Source organism: Staurois parvus, unplaced genomic scaffold (genome assembly GCF_062004578.1).
Source record: "Staurois parvus isolate SC_StPar_1 unplaced genomic scaffold, SC_StPar_1.0 ptg000893l, whole genome shotgun sequence".
Classification (NCBI taxonomy): domain Eukaryota; kingdom Metazoa; phylum Chordata; class Amphibia; order Anura; family Ranidae; genus Staurois; species Staurois parvus.
Window position 1 is genome coordinate 512451 of NW_028318689.1, and position 24039 is coordinate 536489.

The 24039-nt window shown below is 48.3% G+C and overlaps 1 protein-coding gene across 1 annotated transcript in view; it reads left to right on the plus strand.

Annotated features, from left to right (window-relative positions):
- Positions 1 to 22970, plus strand: part of LOC149442380 (vomeronasal type-2 receptor 26-like) — a 44795-nt gene extending 21825 nt beyond the window's left edge. Inside the window, exon 3 of the mRNA XM_089656172.1 lies at positions 21572 to 22970. Within this exon, the coding sequence (XP_089512298.1) occupies positions 21572 to 22464 (893 nt within the window). The 3' untranslated portion in view covers positions 22465 to 22970. The remainder of the gene's footprint in view (positions 1 to 21571) is intronic.
- The last annotated feature ends 1069 nt before the right edge of the window (positions 22971 to 24039 follow it).

The following is a 24039-nucleotide window of genomic DNA, read 5'->3' on the forward strand; positions in this document are numbered from 1 at the left end:
ATAATACATAAGGGGGGATATGATCTCCATGTATAATACATAAGGGGGATATGATCTCCATGTATAATACATAAGGGGGGGATATGATCTCCATGTATAATACATAAGGGGGATATGATCTCCATGTATAATACATAAGGGGGGATATGATCTCCATGTATAATACATAAGGGGGATATGATCTCCATGTATAATACATAAGGGGGGATATGATCTCCATGTATAATACATAAGGGGGGATATGATCTCCATGTATAATACATAAGGGGGGATATGATCACCATGTATAATACATAAGGGGGATATGATCTCCATGTATAATACATAAGGGGGGATATGATCTCCATGTATAATACATAAGGGGGGGGTATGATCTCCATGTATAATACATAAGGGGGGAATATGATCTCCATGTATAATACATAAGGGGGGATATGATCTCCATGTATAATACATAAGGGGGGATATGATCTCCATGTATAATACATAAGGGGGATATGTTCTCCATGTATAATACATAAAGGGGGGGGATATGATCTCCATGTATAATACATAAAGGGGGGGGGGGTTATGATCTCCATGTATAATACATAAGGGGGATATGATCACCATGTAAAATACATAAGGGGAGGATATGATCTCCATGTATAATACATAAAGGGGGATATGATCTCCATGTGTAATACATAAGGGGGGATATGATCTCCATGTATAATACATAAGGGGGGTATGATCTCCATGTATAAAACATAAAGGGGGATATGATCTCCATGTATAATACATAAGGGGGGATATGATCTCCATGTATAATACATAAGGGGGGGGTATGATCTCCATGTATAATACATAAGGGGGGGTATGATCTCCATGTATAATACATAAGGGGGAATATGATCACCATATATAATATATAAGGGGGGATATGATCTCCATGTATAATACATAAGGGGGGGGATCGTGATCTCCATGTATAATACATAAGGGGGATATAATCTCCATGTATAATATGAAAGGGGGGATATGATCTCCATGTATAATACATAAGGGGGATATGATCACCATGCATAATACATAAGGGGGGATATGATCTCCATGTATAATACATAAGGGGGGGATATGATCTCCATGTATAATACATAAGAGGGGATATGATCTCCATGTATAATACATAAGGGGGGGATATGATCTCCATGTATAATACATAAGGGGGGATATGATCTCCATGTATAATAAATAAGGGGGGATATGATCTCCATGTATAATACATAATGGGGGGATATGATCTCCATGTATAATACATAAGGGGGATATGATCTCCATGTATAATACATAATGGGGGGGATATGATCTCCATGTATAATACATAAGGGGGATATGATCACCATGTATAATACATAAGGGGGGATATGATCTCCATGTATAATACATAAAGGGGATATGTTCTCCATGTATAATATATAAGGGGGATATGATCTCCATGTATAATACATAAGGGGGGATATGATCTCCATGTATAATAAATAAGTGGGGATATGATCTCCATGTATAATACATAAGGGGGATATGATCACCATGTATAATGCATAAGGGGGGGATATGATCTCCATGTATAATACATAAAGGGGATATGATCTCCATGTATAATACATAAGGGGGGGATATGATCTCCATGTATAATACATAAGTGGGATATGATCTCCATGTATAATACATAAGGGGGCATATGATCACCATGTATAATACATAAGGGGGGATATGATCTCCATGTATAATACATAAGGGGGGATATGATCTCCATGTATAATACATAAGGGGGGATATGATCTCCATGTAAAATACATAAGGGGAGGATATGATCTCCATGTATAATACATAAGGGGGGATATGATCTCCATGTGTAATACATAAGGGGGGATATGATCTCCATGTATAATACATAAGGGGGGATATGATCTCCATGTATAATACATAAGGGGGACATGATCTCCATGTATAATACATAAGGGGGGATATGATCCCCATGTATAATACATAAGGGGGGGGGGTATGATCTCCATGTATAATACATAAGGGGGGATATGATCTCCATGTATAATACATAAGGGGGGGTATGATCTCCATGTATAATACATAAGGGGGGGTATGATCTCCATGTATAATACATAAGGGGGAATATGATCACCATGTATAATACATAAGGGGGGATCGTGATCTCCATGTATAATACATAAGGGGGATATAATCTCCATGTATAATACGAAAGGGGGGATATGATCTCCATGTATAATACATAAGGGGGATATGATCACCATGTATAATACATAAGGGGGGATATGATCACCATGTATAATACATAAGGGGGGGATATGATCTCCATGTATAATACATAAGGGGGGGATATGATCTCCATGTATAATACATAAGAGGGGATATGATCTCCATTTATAATACATAAGGGGGGGATATGATCTCCATGTATAATACATAAGGGGGGATATGATCTCCATGTATAATAAATAAGGGGGGATATGATCTCCATGTATAATACATAAGGGGGGGATATGATCTCCATGTATAATAAATAAGGGGGGATATGATCTCAATGTATAATACATAAGTGGGATATGATCTCCATGTATAATGCATAAGGGGGGATACGATCACCATGTATAATACATAAGGGGGGATATGATCTCCATGTATAATACATAAGGGGGGATATGATCACCATGTATAATACATAAGGGGGGGATATGATCTCCATGTATAATACATAAGGGGGATATGATCACCATGTATAAAACATAAGGGGAGATATGATCTCCATTAGAGATGAGCGAATCGAAGTATCCGAAGTGGAATTCGAGTCGAATATCGGAAAAATTTCGATTCGCGCCGAATCCGAAAAATAGCCTAATTCGGACGCGAATCGAAATTTTTCCGAAAATGGCGGCTGACATGTGCGGCGACGGAGCGGGGATGTCTGGGAAGGCGCGCAGACAAGGCGCGCTGACCCATAATGCATTCCTCAACGACATGTGATCGCATCAGCCAATCAGCAGCCAGCCAGCTAGCACTGTGTAATGGTCGAGCTATAAATAGCGGCCATTTTGGAATTCTTCATTTGCCTGCAGTCATTGAACAGAGGCAGACCGCTCTGTACTAGGGACAGGGACAGAGTTAGGGCCACAGAAACGATACTTGGGGACAGAGAAACGATACTTAGGGACACAGAATTGTTAATTAGGGACAAAGAAACGCTAGTTAGGGCCACAGAATTCATACTCAGGGACAGACAGAATTGTTACTGAGTGCCAGAGAATTGTTATTTAGGGCCACAGAAACGTTATTAGGGCCACAGAATTGTTACTCAGGGACAGACAGAATTGTTACTGAGTGCCAGATAATTGTTACTTAGGGCCACAGAAACGTTATTAGGGCCACAGTATTGTTACTCAGGGACAGACAGAATTGTTACTGAGTGCCAGAGAATTGTTACTCGCACAGACACAGAATTGTTACTCGCACAGACACAGAATTGTTACTCGCACAGACACAGAATTGTTACTGAGGGCCACAGAACTGTTACTTAGGGCCACAGAATTGTTACTCGCACAGACACAGAATTGTTACACAGGGACACAGAACTGTTACTGAGGGCCACAGAACCGTTACTTAGGGCCACAGAATTGTTACTCGCACAGACACAGAATTGTTACTCGCACAGACACAGAATTGTTACTCGCACAGACACAGAATTGTTACTGAGGGCCACAGAACTGTTAGTTAGGGCCACAGAATTGTTACTCGCACAGACACAGAATTGTTACTCGCACAGACACAGAATTGTTACTGAGGGCCACAGAACTGTTACTTGGGGCCACAGAAACGTTAATCAGGGACACAGAATTGAAACTGAGGGCCACAGAACTGTTACTTAGGGCCACAGAATTGTTACTCGCACAGACACAGAATTGTTACACAGGGACACAGAACTGTTACTGAGGGCCACAGAACCGTTACTTAGGGCCACAGAATTGTTACTCGCACAGACACAGAATTGTTACTGAGGGCCACAGAACTGTTACTTGGGGCCACAGAAACGTTAATCAGGGACACAGAATTGTTACTGAGGGCCACAGAACTGTTACTTGGGGCCACAGAAACGTTAATCAGGGACACAGAATTGTTACTGAGGGCCACAGAACTGTTACTTAGGGCCACAGAATTGTTACTCGCACAGACACAGAATTGTTACACAGGGACACAGAACTGTTACTGAGGGCCACAGAACCGTTACTTAGGGCCACAGAATTGTTACTCGCACAGACACAGAATTGTTACTCGCACAGACACAGAATTCTTACTCGCACAGACACAGAATTGTTACTGAGGGCCACAGAACTGTTACTTGGGGCCACAGAAACGTTAATCAGGGACACAGAATTGTTACTGAGGGCCACAGAACTGTTACTTAGGGCCACAGAATTGTTACTCGCACAGACACAGAATTGTTACTCGCACAGACACAGAATTGTTACTGAGGGCCACAGAACTGTTACTTGGGGCCACAGAAACGTTAATCAGGGACACAGAATTGTTACTGAGGGCCACAGAACTGTTACTTAGGGCCACAGAATTGTTACTCGCACAGACACAATTGTTACTCAGGGACACAGAACTGTTACTGAGGGCCACAGAACTGTTACTTAGGGCCACAGAATTGTTACTCGCACAGACACAGAATTCTTACTCGCACAGACACAGAATTGTTACTGAGGGCCACAGAACTGTTACTTGGGGCCACAGAAACGTTAATCAGGGACACAGAATTGTTACTGAGGGCCACAGAACTGTTACTTAGGGCCACAGAATTGTTACTCGCACAGACACAGAATTGTTACTCGCACAGACACAGAATTGTTACTGAGGGCCACAGAACTGTTACTTGGGGCCACAGAAACGTTAATCAGGGACACAGAATTGTTACTGAGGGCCACAGAACTGTTAGGGCCACAGAATTGTTACTCGCACAGACACAGAATTGTTACTCGCACAGACACAGAATTGTTACTGAGGGCCACAGAACTGTTACTTGGGGCCACAGAATTGTTACTCGCACAGACACAGAATTGTTACTCAGGGACACAGAACTGTTACTGAGGGCCACAGAACCGTTACTTAGGGCCACAGAATTGTTACTCAGGGACACAGAATCGTTTAATTAAAGAGTATGTCAGACAACATGCAGAGGAGTGGCAGAGGAGGCAATGTTTTAGGAGCGAGCAGACGTGGCAGCAGAGGAAGGGGTCGAGGCAGCACTATTCGCAGCCAGAGGCTAGTGCTCCCGGTGTCATCCAGTACAGTGAGGAAGAGCTAACAGAGGGCGGTCAGGAACGGGGGGAGACATCCGCCTCTTCAGCAGCCAGGCGAAGAAGTAGTGGCGAGGAGAGTGGCTCGGTAGCCGGTCTAGAGACAGGTCTGTCTCCTGACCCACACGCAGCCGAGGGGGCTAGTAGTGAGGCGGAGACCCTAATTGATTATGATGAGGCTGATCGCACTTGGCAGCCTCGTCGTCATCAGGCTATTGCTTCCGCATCATCAGGAGAAGAGGGTGGCAGCTTGGCAGCGAGCAAAACAGTCGGTGGGTTGTCTCCATCGCCACACTCTGCCATGTGCCACTTTCAGGTCTCCTCACACACTGCTGGTGTGTTGAATTTTTTGACATAGGGTGCTGGCAGATTACGGGCCTCCCATAGATGCTGCCAGGCCCCTAATCTGCCATGGGCCCCTATATACCGCCTCCTCATGCTGCTGCCAAGTCCAAAGTCTCTCATGGGTCCCTGTACGGCCTCCCATTGCTGCTGTCTCCATCGCCACACTCTGCCATGTGCCACTTTCAGGTCTCCTCACACACTGCTGGTGTGTAGAATTTTTTGACATAGGGTGCTGGCAGATTACGGGCCTCCTATAGCTTCTGCCAGGCCCCTAATCTGCCATAGGCCCCTATATACCGCCTCCTCATGCAGCTGCCAGGTCCAGAGTCTCTCATGGGTCCCTGTACGGCCTCCCATTGCTGCTGTCTCCATCGCCACACTCTGCCATGTGCCACTTTCAGGTCTCCTCACACTGCTGGTGTGTAGAATTTTTTGACATAGGGTGCTGGCAGATTACGGGCCTCCTATAGCTGCTGCCAGGCCCCTAATCTGCCATAGGCCCCTATATACCGCCTCCTCATGCTGCTGCCAAGTCCAGAGTCTCTCATGGGTCCCTGTACGGCCTCCCATTGCTGCTGTCTCCATCGCCACACTCTGCCATGTGCCACTTTCAGGTCTCCTCACACACTGCTGGTGTGTAGAATTTTTTGACATAGGGTGCTGGCAGATTACGGGCCTCCCATTGCTGCTGCCAGGCCCCTAATCTGCCATGGCCCCTTATACCGCCTCCTCATGCTGCTGCCAAGTCCAGGGTCTCTCATGGGTCCCTGTACGGCCTCCCATTGCTGCTGTCTCCATCGCCACACTCTGCCATGTGCCACTTTCAGGTCTCCTCACACACTGCTGGTGTGTAGAATTTTTTGACATAGGGTGCTGGCAGATTACGGGCCTCCCATAGCTGCTGCCATGCCCCTAATCTGCCATAGGCCCCTATATACCGCCTCCTCATGCTGCTGCCAGGTCCAGAGTCTCTCATGGGTCCCTGTACGGCCTCCCATTGCTGCTGTCTCCATCGCCACACTCTGCCATGTGCCACTTTCAGGTCTCCTCACACACTGCTGGTGTGTAGAATTTTTTGACATAGGGTGCTGGCAGATTACGGGCCTCCCATTGCTGCTGCCAGGCCCCTAATCTGCCATGGGCCCCTATACCGCCTCCTCATGCTGCTGCCAAGTCCAGGGTCTCTCATGGGTCCCTGTACGGCCTCCCATTGCTGCTGTCTCCATCGCCACACTCTGCCATGTGCCACTTTCAGGTCTCCTCACACTGCTGGTGTGTTGAATTTTTTGACATAGGGTGCTGGCAGATTATGGGCCTCCTATAGCTGCTGCCAGGCCCCTAATCTGCCATAGGCCCCTATATACCGCCTCCTCATGCTGCTGCCAGGTCCAGAGTCTCTCATGGGTCCCTGTACGGCCTCCCATTGCTGCTGTCTCCATCGCCACACTCTGCCATGTGCCACTTTCAGGTCTCCTCACACACTGCTGCTGTGTAGAATTTTTTGACATAGGGTGCTGGCAGATTACGGGCCTCCCATTGCTGCTGCCAGGCCCCTAATCTGCCATGGGCCCCTATACCGCCTCCTCATGCTGCTGCCAAGTCCAGGGTCTCTCATGGGTCCCTGTACGGCCTCCCATTGCTGCTGTCTCCATCGCCACACTCTGCCATGTGCCACTTTCAGGTCTCCTCACACTGCTGGTGTGTTGAATTTTTTGACATAGGGTGCTGGCAGATTATGGGCCTCCTATAGCTGCTGCCAGGCCCCTAATCTGCCATAGGCCCCTATATACCGCCTCCTCATGCTGCTGCCAGGTCCAGAGTCTCTCATGGGTCCCTGTACGGCCTCCCATTGCTGCTGTCTCCATCGCCACACTCTGCCATGTGCCACTTTCAGGTCTCCTCACACACTGCTGGTGTGTAGAATTTTTTGACATAGGGTGCTGGCAGATTACGGGCCTCCCATAGCTGCTGCCAGGCCCCTAATCTGCCATAGGCCCCTATATACCGCCTCCTCATGCTGCTGCCAGGTCCAGAGTCTCTCATGGTTCCCTGTACGGCCTCCCATTGCTGCTGTCTCCATCGCCACACTCTGCCATGTGCCACTTTCAGGTCTCCTCACACTGCTGGTGTGTAGAATTTTTTAACATAGGGTGCTGGCAGATTACGATCCTCCTATAGCTGCTGCCAGGCCCCTAATCTGCCATAGGCCCCTATATACCGCCTCCTCATGCTGCTGCCAGGTCCAGAGTCTCTCATGGGTCCCTGTACGGCCTCCCATTGCTGCTGTCTCCATCGCCACACTCTGCCATGTGCCACTTTCAGGTCTCCTCACACACTGCTGGTGTGTAGAATTTTTTGACATAGGGTGCTGGCAGATTACGGGCCTCCCATAGCTGCTGCCAGGCCCCTAATCTGCCATAGGCCCCTATATACCGCCTCCTCATGCTGCTGCCAGGTCCAGAGTCTCTCATGGTTCCCTGTACGGCCTCCCATTGCTGCTGTCTCCATCGCCACACTCTGCCATGTGCCACTTTCAGGTCTCCTCACACTGCTGGTGTGTAGAATTTTTTGACATAGGGTGCTGGCAGATTACGGGCCTCCTATAGCTGCTGCCAGGCCCCTAATCTGCCATAGGCCCCTATATACCGCCTCCTCATGCTGCTGCCAAGTCCAGAGTCTCTCATGGGTCCCTGTACGGCCTCCCATTGCTGCTGTCTCCATCGCCACACTCTGCCATGTGCCACTTTCAGGTCTCCTCACACACTGCTGGTGTGTAGAATTTTTTGACATAGGGTGCTGGCAGATTACGGGCCTCCCATTGCTGCTGCCAGGCCCCTAATCTGCCATGGGCCCCTATACCGCCTCCTCATGCTGCTGCCAAGTCCAGGGTCTCTCATGGGTCCCTGTACGGCCTCCCATTGCTGCTGTCTCCATCGCCACACTCTGCCATGTGCCACTTTCAGGTCTCCTCACACACTGCTGGTGTGTAGAATTTTTTGACATAGGGTGCTGGCAGATTACGGGCCTCCCATAGCTGCTGCCAGGCCCCTAATCTGCCATAGGCCCCTATATACCGCCTCCTCATGCTGCTGCCAGGTCCAGAGTCTCTCATGGGTCCCTGTACGGCCTCCCATTGCTGCTGTCTCCATCGCCACACTCTGCCATGTGCCACTTTCAGGTCTCCTCACACACTGCTGGTGTGTAGAATTTTTTGACATAGGGTGCTGGCAGATTACGGGCCTCCCATTGCTGCTGCCAGGCCCCTAATCTGCCATGGGCCCCTATACCGCCTCCTCATGCTGCTGCCAAGTCCAGGGTCTCTCATGGGTCCCTGTACGGCCTCCCATTGCTGCTGTCTCCATCGCCACACTCTGCCATGTGCCACTTTCAGGTCTCCTCACACACTGCTGGTGTGTAGAATTTTTTGACATAGGGTGCTGGCAGATTACGGGCCTCCCATAGCTGCTGCCAGGCCCCTAATCTGCCATAGGCCCCTATATACCGCCTCCTCATGCTGCTGCCAGGTCCAGAGTCTCTCATGGTTCCCTGTACGGCCTCCCATTGCTGCTGTCTCCATCGCCACACTCTGCCATGTGCCACTTTCAGGTCTCCTCACACTGCTGGTGTGTAGAATTTTTTAACATAGGGTGCTGGCAGATTACGGGCCTCCTATAGCTGCTGCCAGGCCCCTAATCTGCCATAGGCCCCTATATACCGCCTCCTCATGCTGCTGCCAGGTCCAGAGTCTCTCATGGGTCCCTGTACGGCCTCCCATTGCTGCTGTCTCCATCGCCACACTCTGCCATGTGCCACTTTCAGGTCTCCTCACACACTGCTGGTGTGTAGAATTTTTTGACATAGGGTGCTGGCAGATTACGGGCCTCCCATAGCTGCTGCCAGGCCCCTAATCTGCCATAGGCCCCTATATACCGCCTCCTCATGCTGCTGCCAGGTCCAGAGTCTCTCATGGTTCCCTGTACGGCCTCCCATTGCTGCTGTCTCCATCGCCACACTCTGCCATGTGCCACTTTCAGGTCTCCTCACACTGCTGGTGTGTAGAATTTTTTGACATAGGGTGCTGGCAGATTACGGGCCTCCTATAGCTGCTGCCAGGCCCCTAATCTGCCATAGGCCCCTATATACCGCCTCCTCATGCTGCTGCCAGGTCCAGAGTCTCTCATGGGTCCCTGTACGGCCTCCCATTGCTGCTGTCTCCATCGCCACACTCTGCCATGTGCCACTTTCAGGTCTCCTCACACACTGCTGGTGTGTAGAATTTTTTGACATAGGGTGCTGGCAGATTACGGGCCTCCCATTGCTGCTGCCAGGCCCCTAATCTGCCATGGGCCCCTATACCGCCTCCTCATGCTGCTGCCAAGTCCAGGGTCTCTCATGGGTCCCTGTACGGCCTCCCATTGCTGCTGTCTCCATCGCCACACTCTGCCATGTGCCACTTTCAGGTCTCCTCACACACTGCTGGTGTGTAGAATTTTTTGACATAGGGTGCTGGCAGATTACGGGCCTCCTATAGCTGCTGCCAGGCCCCTAATCTGCCATAGGCCCCTATATACCGCCTCCTCATGCTGCTGCCAGGTCCAGATTCTCTTATGGGTCCCTGTACGGCCTCCCATTGCTGCTCTCTTCATCGCCACACTCTGCCATGTGCCACTTTCAGGTCTCCTCACACACTGCTGGTGTGTAGAATTTTTTGACATAGGGTGCTGGCAGATTACGGGCCTCCCATTGCTGCTGCCAGGCCCCTAATCTGCCATGGGCCCCTATACCGCCTCCTCATGCTGCTGCCAAGTCCAGGGTCTCTCATGGGTCCCTGTACGGCCTCCCATTGCTGCTGTCTCCATCGCCACACTCTGCCATGTGCCACTTTCAGGTCTCCTCACACTGCTGGTGTGTAGAATTTTTTGACATAGGGTGCTGGCAGATTATGGGCCTCCTATAGCTGCTGCCAGGCCCCTAATCTGCCATAGGCCCCTATATACCGCCTCCTCATGCTGCTGCCAGGTCCAGAGTCTCTCATGGGTCCCTGTACGGCCTCCCATTGCTGCTGTCTCCATCGCCACACTCTGCCATGTGCCACTTTCAGGTCTCCTCACACACTGCTGGTGTGTAGAATTTTTTGACATAGGGTGCTGGCAGATTACGGGCCTCCCATTGCTGCTGCCAGGCCCCTAATCTGCCATGGGCCCCTATACCGCCTCCTCATGCTGCTGCCAAGTCCAGGGTCTCTCATGGGTCCCTGTACGGCCTCCCATTGCTGCTGTCTCCATCGCCACACTCTGCCATGTGCCACTTTCAGGTCTCCTCACACACTGCTGGTGTGTAGAATTTTTTGACATAGGGTGCTGGCAGATTATGGGCCTCCCATAGCTGCTGCCAGGCCCCTAATCTGCCATAGGCCCCTATATACCGCCTCCTCATGCTGCTGCCAGGTCCAGAGTCTCTCATGGGTCCCTGTACGGCCTCCCATTGCTGCTGTCTCCATCGCCACACTCTGGCATGTGCCACTTTCAGGTCTCCTCACACACTGCTGGTGTGTAGAATTTTTTGACATAGGGTGCTGGCAGATTACGGGCCTCCCATTGCTGCTGCCAGGCCCCTAATCTGCCATGGGCCCCTATACCGCCTCCTCATGCTGCTGCCAAGTCCAGGGTCTCTCATGGGTCCCTGTACGGCCTCCCATTGCTGCTGTCTCCATTGCCACACTCTGCCATGTGCCACTTTCAGGTCTCCTCACACTGCTGGTGTGTTGAATTTTTTGACATAGGGTGCTGGCAGATTATGGGCCTCCTATAGCTGCTGCCAGGCCCCTAATCTGCCATAGGCCCCTATATACCGCCTCCTCATGCTGCTGCCAGGTCCAGAGTCTCTCATGGGTCCCTGTACGGCCTCCCATTGCTGCTGTCTCCATCGCCACACTCTGCCATGTGCCACTTTCAGGTCTCCTCACACACTGCTGGTGTGTAGAATTTTTTGACATAGGGTGCTGGCAGATTACGGGCCTCCCATTGCTGCTGCCAGGCCCCTAATCTGCCATGGGCCCCTATACCGCCTCCTCATGCTGCTGCCAAGTCCAGGGTCTCTCATGGGTCCCTGTACGGCCTCCCATTGCTGCTGTCTCCATCGCCACACTCTGCCATGTGCCACTTTCAGGTCTCCTCACACTGCTGGTGTGTAGAATTTTTTGACATAGGGTGCTGGCAGATTATGGGCCTCCTATAGCTGCTGCCAGGCCCCTAATCTGCCATAGGCCCCTATATACCGCCTCCTCATGCTGCTGCCAGGTCCAGAGTCTCTCATGGGTCCCTGTACGGCCTCCCATTGCTGCTGTCTCCATCGCCACACTCTGCCATGTGCCACTTTCAGGTCTCCTCACACACTGCTGGTGTGTAGAATTTTTTGACATAGGGTGCTGGCAGATTACGGGCCTCCCATTGCTGCTGCCAGGCCCCTAATCTGCCATGGGCCCCTATACCGCCTCCTCATGCTGCTGCCAAGTCCAGGGTCTCTCATGGGTCCCTGTACGGCCTCCCATTGCTGCTGTCTCCATCGCCACACTCTGCCATGTGCCACTTTCAGGTCTCCTCACACACTGCTGGTGTGTAGAATTTTTTGACATAGGGTGCTGGCAGATTATGGGCCTCCCATAGCTGCTGCCAGGCCCCTAATCTGCCATAGGCCCCTATATACCGCCTCCTCATGCTGCTGCCAGGTCCAGAGTCTCTCATGGGTCCCTGTACGGCCTCCCATTGCTGCTGTCTCCATCGCCACACTCTGCCATGTGCCACTTTCAGGTCTCCTCACACACTGCTGGTGTGTAGAATTTTTTGACATAGGGTGCTGGCAGATTACGGGCCTCCCATTGCTGCTGCCAGGCCCCTAATCTGCCATGGGCCCCTATACCGCCTCCTCATGCTGCTGCCAAGTCCAGGGTCTCTCATGGGTCCCTGTACGGCCTCCCATTGCTGCTGTCTCCATTGCCACACTCTGCCATGTGCCACTTTCAGGTCTCCTCACACTGCTGGTGTGTTGAATTTTTTGACATAGGGTGCTGGCAGATTATGGGCCTCCTATAGCTGCTGCCAGGCCCCTAATCTGCCATAGGCCCCTATATACCGCCTCCTCATGCTGCTGCCAGGTCCAGAGTCTCTCATGGGTCCCTGTACGGCCTCCCATTGCTGCTGTCTCCATCGCCACACTCTGCCATGTGCCACTTTCAGGTCTCCTCACACACTGCTGGTGTGTAGAATTTTTTGACATAGGGTGCTGGCAGATTACGGGCCTCCCATTGCTGCTGCCAGGCCCCTAATCTGCCATGGGCCCCTATACCGCCTCCTCATGCTGCTGCCAAGTCCAGGGTCTCTCATGGGTCCCTGTACGGCCTCCCATTGCTGCTGTCTCCATCGCCACACTCTGCCATGTGCCACTTTCAGGTCTCCTCACACACTGCTGGTGTGTAGAATTTTTTGACATAGGGTGCTGGCAGATTACGGGCCTCCTATAGCTGCTGCCAGGCCCCTAATCTGCCATAGGCCCCTATATACCGCCTCCTCATGCTGCTGCCAGGTCCAGATTCTCTTATGGGTCCCTGTACGGCCTCCCATTGCTGCTCTCTCCATCGCCACACTCTGCCATGTGCCACTTTCAGGTCTCCTCACACACTGCTGGTGTGTAGAATTTTTTGACATAGGGTGCTGGCAGATTTCGGGCCTCCCATTGCTGCTGCCAGGCCCCTAATCTGCCATAGGCCCCTATACCGCCTCCTCATGCTGCTGCCAAGTCCAGGGTCTCTCATGGGTCCCTGTACGGCCTCCCATTGCTGCTGTCTCCATCGCCACACTCTGCCATGTGCCACTTTCAGGTCTCCTCACACTGCTGGTGTGTAGAATTTTTTGACATAGGGTGCTGGCAGATTATGGGCCTCCTATAGCTGCTGCCAGGCCCCTAATCTGCCATAGGCCCCTATATACCGCCTCCTCATGCTGCTGCCAGGTCCAGAGTCTCTCATGGGTCCCTGTACGGCCTCCCATTGCTGCTGTCTCCATCGCCACACTCTGCCATGTGCCACTTTCAGGTCTCCTCACACACTGCTGGTGTGTAGAATTTTTTGACATAGGGTGCTGGCAGATTACGGGCCTCCCATTGCTGCTGCCAGGCCCCTAATCTGCCATGGGCCCCTATACCGCCTCCTCATGCTGCTGCCAAGTCCAGGGTCTCTCATGGGTCCCTGTACGGCCTCCCATTGCTGCTGTCTCCATCGCCACACTCTGCCATGTGCCACTTTCAGGTCTCCTCACACACTGCTGGTGTGTAGAATTTTTTGACATAGGGTGCTGGCAGATTACGGGCCTCCCATAGCTGCTGCCAGGCCCCTAATCTGCCATAGGCCCCTATATACCGCCTCCTCATGCTGCTGCCAGGTCCACAGTGTCTCATGCCATGTGCCACTTTCAGGTCTCCTCACACTGCTGGTGTGTTGAATTTTTTGACATAGGGTGCTGGCAGATTATGGGCCTCCTATAGCTGCTGCCAGGCCCCTAATCTGCCATAGGCCCCTATATACCGCCTCCTCATGCTGCTGCCAGGTCCAGAGTCTCTCATGGGTCCCTGTACGGCCTCCCATTGCTGCTGTCTCCATCGCCACACTCTGCCATGTGCCACTTTCAGGTCTCCTCACACTGCTGGTGTGTAGAATTTTTTTGACATAGGGTGCTGGCAGATTACGGGCCTCGCATTGCTGCTGCCAGGCACGTAATCTGCCATGGGCCCCCGTACCGACTCCTCATGCTGTGACGTTGCAACAAGGTGGAATTCAACCCTACATATGTTAGACCGCCTTTACGAACAGCGAAAGGCCATCACAGATTTCCTGATGTTAAAAGCGGATAAAGGTACTCCCTGTGTAACTTAGATGTCAGCCATTGGCAGCTCATGCGTGACACCTGCGCTTGCTCAGGCCCTTTGAGGAGGCCACGCTATTCGTGAGTCGGCAGGACTATGGGATGAACGACGTCATTCCTCTGTTGCACGTCCTGGAACAAATGCTGTTAACAATGGCTGGTCAGGGTGCGGTAGACGTGGCGCACAGATCTCAACGCCACATGACCCCTGTGGGGGCAGGACAGGAAGAAGAGGAGGAGGTAGAGGAGGACATTGGTGCTCAGGAATTATTGAGTGAAATGGGTGGTTTTTCCACTCAGCGGACAGGAGTGGAGGAGCAGGAGCATCTGGTAGAGGAGGAGGAGGAGACAGAGGACCCAGACGCACCGTGGCAGTATGCTGTGGAGATGGAGGCAGGGAGTCCCTCGCATTCCTTGGCACAAATGGCCCATAGCATGCTCGGTTGCTTGCGTAGCGACAGCCGAATAATAACCATCAGACAGAGGGATGACTTTTGGCTGTCCACCTTGTTGGACCCTCGCTACCGTTCAAAAATGGTGGCCTTTTTCACACCTGCTGAGAGGGAGGCCAAAATAACGTACTATAAAAACCACCTATGTAGTCAGCTGGTCTCTGCCTGTCTGCGCCAACGTCCATCCTCAGACACTGTGGGCCCTGTGCGCTCGCGTTCCGCTGCCATGGCAGCAGGGGAGGGGTGGGGTGGTAGGAGCAGTGGCAGCTCCACCAGCAGCGGCTGCCTCAGTCTGCAGTCGATGATGAGTAGCTTTCTTCACCAGCGCAGTGAGGAAACTACTAACCAGCCGCAGCAGCAGCAGCAGCAGCATCAGGTGGACCTGGAGCAGGACCTCAAACAACAGGCTTAGGCCTACTTGGACAGCACCCTGCCAACCGAGGTAGACAATCCCCTTGACTACTGGGCAACGAAACTTGACCTTTGGCCCCAACTAGCTGAATTTGCCCTTGAAAGGCTGTCATGCCCGGCCAGTAGCGTGGCATCGGAGCGCGTGTTTAGTGCGGCAGGAGGTATTGCAACTCCGCGGAGGACACGACTGTCCACCCAAAGTGTGGAGAGACTGACGTTTGTGAAAATGAATCAGGCGTGGATTAGTCTGGATTTCAAACCACCAGTTCCTGACACAACTGACTAAATCCGCCATGAATCATGCCCCAAACATGTGCCACTTTCAGGTCTCCTCACACTGCTGGTGTGTTAAATTTTTTGTCATAGGGTGCTGGCAGATTACGGGCCTCCCATAGCTGCTGCCAGGCCCCTAATCTGCCATGGGCCCCTATACCGCCTCCTCATGCTGCTGCCAAGTCCAGAGTCTCTCATGGGTCCCTGTACGGCCTCCCATTGCTGCTGTCTCTATTGCCACACTCTGCCATGTGCCACTTTCAGGTCTCCTCACACTGCTGGTGTATTCCATTTTTTGTCATAGGGTGCTGGCAGATTACGGGTCTCCCATAGCTGCTGCCAGGCCCCTAATCTGCCATGGGCCCCTATACCGCCTCCTCATGCTGCTGCCAGGTCCAGAGTCTCTCATGGGTCCCTGTACGGCCTCCCATTGCTGCTGTCTCCATCGTCACACTCTGCCATGTGCCACTTTCAGGTCTCCTCACACTGCTGGTGGGTTCCATTTTTTGTCATAGGGTGCTGGCAGATTACGGGCCTCCCATAGCTGCTGCCAGGCCCCTAATCTGCCATGGGCCCCCGTACCGACTCCTCATGCTGCTGCCAGGCCCGTAATCTGTCATGGGCCCCTGTTGTCGCTTGTTGGCATATTCCGCTCGTTCAGATGCTCCTTCTCCTGCTACTCCTCTTCACGGATTCTGTCAGCAGTCTTTCTTGGAATCCGTTTCCAAGAGACAACAGTTTGCGAGCACGCACCAGACGGTGCAGAAGCTGAACGTCCTCCTGTCCAAGTTGCTGCTGCCAGGCTCGTAATCTGTCATGCGCCCCTGTACCGCCTCCTCATGCTGCTGCCAGGTCCAGAGTGTGTCATGGGCCCCCGTACCGACTCCTCATGCTGCTGCCAGGCCCGTAATCTGTCATGGGCCCCTGTACCGCCTCCCCATGCTGCTGCCAGGTCCAGAGTGTGTCATGGGTCCCTGTACGGCCTCCCATTGCTGCTGCCAGGCCCGTAATCTGCCATGGGCCCCCGTACCGACTCCTCATGCTGCTGCCAGGCCCGTAATCTGCCATGGGCCCCTGTACCACCTCCTCATGCTGCTGCCAGGTCCAGAGTGTGTCATGGGTCCCTGTACGGCCTCCCATTGCTGCTGTCTCTATCGCCACACTCTGCCATGTGCCACTTTCAGGTCTCCTCACACTGCTGGTGGTTTCCATTTTTGTCATAGGGTGCTGTATGGCCTCCCATTGCTGCTGCCTCCACCGCCACACTGTGGCTCCACACTCTGGTTTTGGCCCCGTGACTGCCCAAATGAGTGAAGTGTGCGGTGATTCTAAGATCGACGGCACTCATCTGCATGTCATACTGACTGACAGTATTATTTCTCTTCCCCAGCAGACTCCAAGGGCATTTAAATTAAAGGTACAGTGTTCAGCACTAATATTAAGTCTCTCTGAAGCCTAGAAACACCCTTTTTTAAGTTAAATTCACAGCGAATATATTCGACTCGAATCAAAATTTTTCCACGAATTCGCCGAATCAGTCGAATCGAATTTTTGAATACTTCGCTCATCTCTAATCTCCATGTATAAAACATAAGGGGGATATGATCACAATGTATAAAACATAAGGGGGGATATGATCTCCATGTATAATACATAAGGGGGGATATGATCCCCATGTATAATACATAAGGGGGGGATATGATCTCCATGTATAATACATAAGGGGGGATATGATCACCATGTATAATACATAAGGGGGGATATGATCTCCATGCATAATATATAAGGGGGATATGATCACCGTGTATAATACATAAGGGGGGATATGATCTCCATGTATAATACATAAGGGGGGGATATGATCTCTGTGTATAATACATAAGGGGGGATATGATCTCCGTGTATAATACATAAGGGGGGATATGATCTCCATGTATAATACATAAGGGGGGATATGATCTCCATGTGTAATACATAAGGGGGGATATGATCACCATGTATAATACATAAGGGGGGATATGATCTCCATGTATAATACATAAGGGGGAATATGATCTCCATTTATAATACATAAGGGGGAATATGATCTCCATTTATAATACATAAGGGGGATATGATCTCCATGTATAATACATAAGGGGGGGGATATGATCTCCATTTATAATACATAAGGGGGAATATGATCTCCATTTATAATACATAAGGGGGAATATGATCTCCATGTATAATACATAAGGGGGGGATATGATCTCCATGTATAATACATAAGGGGGGATTTGATCTCCATGTATAATACATAAGGGGGGTATGATCACCATGTATAATACATAAGGGGGGATATGATCTCCATGTATAATACATAAGGGGGATATGATCTCCATGTGTAATACATAAGGGGGGGATATGATCTCCATTTATAATACATAAGGGGGGATATGATCTCCATGTATAATACATAAGGGGGATATGATCTCCATGTGTAATACATAAGGGGGGGATATGATCTCCATTTATAATACATAAGGGGGGATATGATCACCATGTATAATACATAAGGGGGGATATGATCACCATGTTTAATACATAAGGGGGGATATGATCTCCATGTATAATACATAAGGGGGGATAAGATCTCCATGTATAATACATAAGGGGGGGGATATGATCTCCATGTATAATACATAAGGGGGATATGATCTCCATATGTAATACATAAGGGGGGGAATATGATCTCCATATATAATACATAAGGGGGATATGATCTCCATGTATAATACATAAGGGGGGATATGATCTCCTTGTATAATACATAAGGGGGGATATGATCTCCATGTATAATACATAAGGGGGGATATGATCACCATGTATAATACATAAGGAGGGATATGATCTCCATGTATAAGACATAAGGGGGGGGATATGATATCCATGTATAATACATAAGGGGGGGATATGATCTCCATGTATAATATATAAGGGGGGTATGATCTCCATGTATAATACATAAGGGGGATATGATCACCATGTATAATACATAAGGGGGGATATGATCTCCATGTATAATACATAAGGGGGGATATGATCTCCATGTATATTACATAAGGGGGGGATATGATCTCCATATATAATACATAAGGGGGGATATGATCTCCATGTATAATACATAAGGGGGATATGATCTCCATGTATAATACATAAGGGGGGATATGATCTCCATGTATAATACATAAGGGGGGGATATGATCTCCATGTATAATACATAAGGGGGGATATGATCTCCATGTATAATACATAAAGGGGGATATGATCTCCATGTATAATACATAAGGGGGATATGATCTCCATGTATAATACATAAGGAGGGATATGATCTCCATGTATAATACATAAGGGGGGATATGATCTCCATGTATAATACATAAGGGGGATATGATCTCCATGTATAATACATAAGGGGGGATATGATCTCCATGTATAATACATAAGGGGGGATATGATCTCCATGTATAATATATAAGGGGGGATATGATCTCCATGTATAATACATAAGGGGGGATATGATCTCCATGTATAATATATAAGGGGGGATATGATCTCCATGTATAATACATAAGGGGGGATATGATCTCCATGTATAATACATAAGGGGGGTATGATCACCATGTATAATACATAAGGGGGATATGATCACCATGTATAATACATAAGGGGGATATGATCTCCATGTATAATACATAAGGAGGGATATGATCTCCATGTATAATACATAAGGGGGGATATGATCTCCATGTATAATACATAAGGGGGATATGATCTCCATGTATAATACATAAGGGGGGATATGATCTCCATGTATAATACATAAGGGGGGATATGATCTCCATGTATAATATATAAGGGGGGATATGATCTCCATGTATAATACATAAGGGGGGATATGATCTCCATGTATAATATATAAGGGGGGATATGATCTCCATGTATAATACATAAGGGGGGATATGATCTCCATGTATAATACATAAGGGGGGTATGATCACCATGTATAATACATAAGGGGGATATGATCTCCATGTATAATACATAAGGGGGGATATGATCTCCATGTATAATACATAAGGGGGATATGATCTCCATGTATAATACATAAGGGGGGGATATGATCTCCATGTATAATACATAAGGGGGTATGATCTCCATGTATAATACATAAGGGGGTATGATCTCCATGTATAATACATAAGGGGGGATATTATCTCCATGTATAATACATAAGTGGGGATATGATCTCCATGTATAATACATAAGGGGGGGATATGATCTCCATGTATAATACATAAGGGGGGATATGATCTCCATGTATAATACATAAGGGGGATATGATCTCCATGTATAATACATAAGGGGGGGATATGATCTCCATGTATAATACATAAGGGGGTATGATCTCCATGTATAATACATAAGGGGGGATATGATCTCCATGTATAATACATAAGGGGGGATATTATCTCCATGTATAATACATAAGTGGGGATATGATCTCCATGTATAATACATAAGGGGGGATATGATCACCATGTATAATACATAAGGGGGGATATGATCTCCATGTATAATACATAAGGGGGGATATGATCTCCATGTATAATACATAAGGGGGGTATGATCACCATGTATAATACATAAGGGGGATATGATCACCATGTATAATACATAAGGGGGAATATGATCACAATGTATAATACATAAGGGGGGATATGATCTCCATGTATAATACATAAGGGGGGTATGATCACCATGTATAATACATAAGGGGGGATATGATCTCCATGTATAATACATAAGGGGGGATATGATCTCCATGTATAATACATAAGGGGGGATATGATCTCCATGTATAATACATAAGGGGGATATGATCTCCATGTATAATACATAAGGGGGGGGGATATGATCTCCATGTATAATACATAAGGGGGATATGATCTCCATATATAATACATAAGGGGGATATGATCTCCATGTATAATATATAAGGGGGGATATGATCTCCATGTATAATACATAAGGGGGATATGATCTCCATGTATAATACATAAGGGGGGAAATGATCTCCATGTATAATACATAAGGGGGATATGATCTCCATGTATAATACATAAGGGGGGATATGATCTCCATGTATAATACATAAGGGGGGATATCATCTCCATGTATAAATACATCAGGGGTTCATATAGGGATCTCGGTGTAGTTATTCCCCCTGAGGTCATCACAGAGGACAAGGGGGCGCTCTTTACGTCTGGAGGAAAATAAATGTAATCTCCAAACACGGAAAGGTTTCTTCACAGTGAGAGCTGTGAGAATGTGTAATAGACTCCCTCCAGAGTTGGTTGTGACCAGCTCAGTGGATTGCTGTAGGAAAGTCCTGGATTCTTTCTTGGATACACAGAATATAACTGGATATATCATTTATAGGGAAAGTTGATCCAGGGAATATCCGATTGCCTCTCGGGGGATCAGGAAGGAATTTTTTTCCCTGCAGGAGCAAATCTATCTATTATCTATCTATCTATCTATCTATCTATCTATCTATCTATCTATCTATCTATTATCTATCTATCTATCTATCATCTATCTATCTATCTATTATCTATCTATCTATCTATTATCTATCTATCTCCCTCCCACAATTAACTGATGGAAATCCCATTACTAGCTGTGAGACAACACAAGACAGTTCATTTCCTCAGAAGCTCTGACCCCGATGCTCATTGTGTTTATATTGTTCTTCCTGCAGACAGTGAAAACTGCATGAAATGTCCTGATGATGAATGGCCAAATGAGAAGAAGGATCGGTGTGTTCCAAGAGTGGTGGAATTTCTCTCCTACACTGATGACACCATTGTTGCAGTATTTTCAGCCGTCTCCATCCTCTGTTGCCTTCTGACTGGTTTAATATTGGGGATATTTATATATTACCGGGACACCCCCATTGTTAAAGCCAATAACCGGAACCTGAGCTACCTTCTCCTGGCCTCCATCATGCTGAGCTTCCTCTGTGTCTTCTTGTTCCTCGGCCATCCAGTAGATGTGACCTGCATGCTGCGTGTCACCTCTTTTGGTGTCATCTTCTCAGTTGCCGTCTCTTCTCTACTTGCCAAAAGTATCATGGTGTGTATTGCCTTTAAGGCCACCAAACCTGGGAGTCTCTGGAGGAAATGGATGGGAACCAAACTGCCCAATTGTATCATTTGTGTCTTCTCACTGGTCCAAGTCATAATCTGTGTCACTTGGTTGTCTATTTCTCCCCCCTTCCAGGACCGAGACGTTCACTCTTATCAGGGGAAGATCATCATTCAGTGTAATGAGGGTTCAGTTATCGGCTTCTACTCTGTCCTGGGATATATGGGGCTTCTGGCAGCTGTGAGCTTCATTATCGCTTTTATGGCCAGGACATTACCGGACAGTTTTAATGAGGCCAAGTACATCACCTTCAGCATGCTGGTGTTCTGCAGTGTCTGGATTGCCATGATCCCGGCCTATCTGAGCACCAGAGGGAAATACATGGTGGCTGTGGAGGTCTTTGCTATAATAGCATCAAGCTTTGGACTTCTTGGCTGTATATTTTTCCCAAAATGTTACATAATTCTGTTCAGACCCGACCTGAATACAAAGACAGTTATCCGCTGATATGTATGGAGCAACACTGGGCTACCTGTAGTTATGGCATTATCTCTATTATTATATATTTTAGTATTGTACTAGTGTTTGGGAATTTAAATATTTAATACTTACCTCTTCAGGACATGGTCAGTCTAATTGAGTCTCTCTTGAAGAGCTATGGATGCCACTAGTATCAGATACTTTGGGTTTGTTGGAAACCTTGTCCCCTGCTGGGTGTAGTGATTCCTCCCATCAGCCGTTACATCACTACAGAACAATGTAGTCTATTATTGAGGAGGAACCACAGTGATCAGAGGGGGACAAAGTATCAAAAACATCCTAAAGCGTCAGATACCAGAGACACCCATCACTCAAGAGAGGGAAGATTTCTGTCATCACCTTCCATAAAGGTAAATATTAAACACGTTCTCTTAGAAGATGATTGTGATGTCATTTGTCAGTGTCACATTCATTATATTTATCATTGTATGTAGATGTATCCGACTATATCAATAAATTCATAAAGCAGTAAAGGTGTACAGAAGAATGAAGTCATACAAATTACAGGAGCATAAATGACACAAAGAAAAACAGTAATGCAAACAGCAGGTCACATAGTATTAGTAGCCTGAAAGGTAGTTTACAGCCAGTAGTAATGGTGGAGAACAAATGTCTTCATCTTGGGGATGTAAGAGGGAAGGAAAAGGGAGTGTAGAGAGGGAAGTTAAAGTGGAGCTCCACCCAAAAGGGGAAGTTCCACTTGAAGCCTTTGTCCCTCGCTCCTCATTAAGGATTTGCACCTTTGGAGAGTGGGTACCCGAATTTGACAGGTACCCGCTCCCACTTCCCCTGCAATCGCCTGGGCAATCGGAAGCGGAAGTTGTCCTCCCCCCCTCCCTCCCCGTAGTCTTTTGTGTCACGTGACAAGTCCCAGAAGACTATGGGGCCATTCAGGAAGTGTAACACTTCTCACACATGCTCAGTGGGCACCCCGGCTGTGAAGCCTCAAGTTGTCACAGCTGGGTGCCCACATTGAAGATGCCGGCGCCGGGGAGAGAAGACAGCCGGTGAAATCAGCGGTGGTGGTGAGGACACTACTGGACCGAAGGACAGGTAAGTGGCCGTATTTTAAAGTTTTTGTAGCTACTGACTTTTATTTTTTTTCCAGGTTAAACTCTGCTTTACGGTTAAGGCAGGGTAGAAGGAGGAGAAATATTGGAGGAGGGTAATCAAACACGGGAGTGGACTAACAATACAAGGAAATAGTTCCAGTCAGCAATACAAGGCAATGTAAGTACATGTCATCAATCTTATAAAGTACAATCTGCGTTATTTAGCCATATGGACCAAATTAGAATGAATTTTTTGTGCTAATAATTTTTTTTAATTCTGGTATTTTTTCCATTTCGCATTGGTAGTTTAAATCTCTAAGAGTGTTGACCATACTGGGCTGTGAAAGGGAATTCCATATTCTAACAATGTTGCGTTCAGCTGCAAAAAGTAGGTAGAGAACCACAAAATGTAACATTAGAGGGTATTTGTAAAGTACCTAAATTCAGTAATGTAAGGACAGTGTCAGGTGAGATCTAAGTGCCCTATAAT